Source organism: Periplaneta americana, chromosome 11 (genome assembly GCF_040183065.1).
Source record: "Periplaneta americana isolate PAMFEO1 chromosome 11, P.americana_PAMFEO1_priV1, whole genome shotgun sequence".
NCBI lineage: Eukaryota > Metazoa > Arthropoda > Insecta > Blattodea > Blattidae > Periplaneta > Periplaneta americana.
In genome coordinates, this window is record NC_091127.1 from 25,054,165 (window position 1) to 25,057,643 (window position 3,479).

At 39.5% G+C, this 3,479-nt stretch overlaps 1 protein-coding gene across 1 annotated transcript; it reads left to right on the forward strand.

The window, feature by feature from the left end:
• Window positions 1–407: 407 nt before the first annotated feature.
• On the forward strand, window positions 408–2,388 carry LOC138708682 (octopamine receptor beta-1R-like). Its single transcript, XM_069838769.1, has one exon. It carries the CDS (start codon window positions 1,588–1,590, stop codon window positions 2,386–2,388), a length of 801 nt encoding a protein of 266 aa, XP_069694870.1. The 5' UTR covers window positions 408–1,587.
• Window positions 2,389–3,479: the final 1,091 nt, after the last annotated feature.

A 3,479-nucleotide genomic window follows, 5' to 3' on the forward strand; every position in this document is an offset into this window, starting at 1 on the left:
CAGACGCCCGTCGTCTGTCGCTTGTTTCAGAGACTAAACTATTTCCCCGTGTTTAATGAAAAAATTATAGCGCTTTGTGGACAATACCAAACAAAAATTAATGTAATACTCAAGTTAGGAATTCCGATTAAGCAGCGTTATAAAAAGACAACACAGTTTCCAAATATTTTATATTTGACAACAATGACATTTGTTTACTAGGATTGTGTAAATTTTGAAAATAAATTTTTATTCTACCAAGTGATTTTTTTAATTTTATTTTTCACGAACTATCAATTTCGGGGAAAGTTTTCACCTCTGAATGACAATATATTAACGATTATATTTTAAACACTGCTTCAATTACATTCATTACAATAAACTCGAAAGCAACGTCAAATTTTATTTCGGGACATAAAATATACGACAATCAATATCGTAAAAGTTTTTATCTGTAAACTTTTGAACTACGGAAAGATCCAATCAATAATAAATTACTGTATATCCGTGTTAGTAGTACGCGTGTGATTTACCGTGTGAAAAAAGTGAACATCACACTTCCAGACTGAATCAACATAGACAGTGTCTACAGATGTGTTTAAATGTGTTATTGTTACCAATTTAAGTTCAAAATCTGCAGACGAAGGTGACATTATCGCAAGTTTTGTGAACTTTAACCGAACAAACACGTGAGTGGGATGTGAAGGGACGCTCTTCTGCATTGATATACGTGTGTTCGCGATCTCTCGTACCATAAAAATTAGAAAAAATTCCAGGTACATTTACAAGTGAGAGAAAGAAGGCAAATCGTCTTTCAAATATTCAAGACAATATCTATACAAGATTACCATGGTAACTGGATGTATAATCAATCAAAACGTAGCACGAAAAATAAGTGGAAACTTCACTTGATAGATAACTGTACTTAAAATCTGTGTTAATTTTAGCTAAATGAGTGTCGTTTTAACGGGTAGGATATATTTCCTCCCCCAATCCCATAAAAGTACTTTTAATCTCAAATCATATCAATGGCGTGATGATTATATAGTGGATTAGATATTAATTTATATTTAGAAATGATTAAAGCGTTAAAGTTAGAACACTTTAATGGGAGTTTATTAGTTGTTTTTCTTCGAATTTAGTTTTATTGTGCTTGGTGCCATGTTAGAAATGTTGACAAACGCCAACAAGTACATCCGGAGAGTGGATATTACTTCGTCTTCTTCTTCTTTGCGGTGTCCGTATCTAGAGATAACTTAGAAACTTGTCTGATACATAAACATGTTCCGAGAGCATTCACTTCCCCTGGAAAGGAGGCAGGCCCGCATAACAGACTCTCCAACAATAGGCAAAGAGAAAAGGAAATTCTAGAAACTTCCTTGCTTTGTAACATAATCTCTCTTAACCAAACACAACTCTGACAAGAATGAATCCACAGCTTACAAAACTTTTGCTTCGGTTATTCAGGTTAGAAAATCTTTCAAAATTCGGATCGAGGCAGTAAAGAGCTGTAGAATGCAGGACAGAGAAAGGTTTCAGAGATTGTATTCTCCACAGAGTTAACTTCAGTCCTTAACTTATGAGATAGCCGCTCTAACTATTTTAACAATGGAAATCAGTGGTCCTATAGATAAGAAAACGATTGTGATCAGCCAGAGTTTCAACAAGACTGGAGGTAGGATATCGACCACTACAGAACCGCTGTATTTGAACCACACGAACCAGAGCTGGATAGAAGCTCCAGGCGAAGACCTGGAGGAAGACTCCTGGGAGCAGTTCCTCATTATCGCGCTGAAGTCGTCCATCATGGGGTTCATCATCATGGCGGCGCTTTTCGGCAATCTTTTGGTGATTGTCAGCGTCATGCGTCACCGGAAACTCCGCGTTATCACCAATTACTTTGTGGTGTCCCTGGCCCTTGCCGACATGTTGGTGGCTCTCTGTGCTATGTGCTTCAACGCCAGCGTCGAGCTGACTGGAGGCACTTGGCTCTTCGGGTACTTCATGTGTGACGTGTGGAACTCTTTAGACGTGTACTTCTCCACGGCGTCCATCTTGCATCTGTGCTGCATTAGCGTCGACCGCTACTACGCCATCGTGCAACCGCTAGACTACCCTCTCATCATGACCCACGGTAAACTCGCCATCATGCTGGCCGTCGTTTGGTGCTCTCCTGCGCTGGTGTCCTTCGTGCCCATCTTCATGGGGTGGTACACCACAGAGGAACACCTGGAGTTCCGTCAAAAGCACCAGGACGTGTGCGGGTTCACAGTGAACAAACCCTACGCCGTCATCTCTTCTAGTGTGTCCTTCTGGGTGCCCGGCGTCATTATGATCTTCATGTACTACCGCATCTACGTGGAGGCCGATCGTCAGGAACGCATGCTCTACAGGTACAAATATTCTTAAAATTACTATGCATGAAAACATGTTGGGGCAGAGTATTTCGTAACACTCACAATTATCCATAGATAGTGTGTAGGTAGGTCTATACTGTCACAGTGAAACTTCCCTTAAGGGTATGTATACGTGAACGACCATAAATATTACCAGAAAATGCAGGCTCTAAATTTCTACAAATTTTATAATAAAATGAACTCACAATTGGACAAAAATTACAACGCACCACAACAAGACTTATTAGAACTTAAATATCTGATAAAGGTATAAAAAAAGTTACTAATATTTTTTTTAGAATTCACTTTTTACTTTAAGTTAAATTTTTCAAAATTTGAAAATTTTCACACATATTATTTCATAACTCCACTGGGCTGCGTGATTTCTCCATGTATTGTGGGTCCCTATCACCACGGCATGGCGCGTCCTCAGGTTGCGGATAGAGGAGACGGCCTCCAGATATGTACCCTCCATATCTGGAGGCCGTCTCCTCTATCCGCGAATATATTGAATAAGCAGTCGTGGACAGCCGATAAGGGGTGGTCCTCCATCTTGGGGGTTGGGCGAAGAGCTAACAACCCATCACCGTAAAAAAACAGCTTGTTACGTATCCCTATAATAAGAATCGAGACGTTTGAGATGGGCAGGGCATGTAGCACGTATGGGCGAATCCAGAAATGCATATAGAGTGTTAGTTGGGAGACCGGAGGGAAAAAGACCTTTAGGGAGGCCGAGACGTAGATGGGAGGATAATATTAAAATGGATTTGAGGGAGGTGGGGTATGATGATAGAGACTGGATTAATCTTGCACAGGATAGGGACCGCTGGCGGGCTTATGTGAGGGCGGCAATGAACCTTCAGGTTCCTTAAAAGCCATTTGTAAGTAAGTAAGTAACTCCACAACCATTAGAGACAGAATTATGAAATTTTGTACACAGATTTAACATACATTTACGCAAAAGGTAGACTAAAATAATGTCAATTTCTTTGAAAATAGGAAAATTAGGTCACAAAACATTATGTAAATTTTAATATATTTTATACAGGACAAATAAAAAATTAACTGTATTGAAATAAACAACTCTACGTGTCTGAGAGTAGT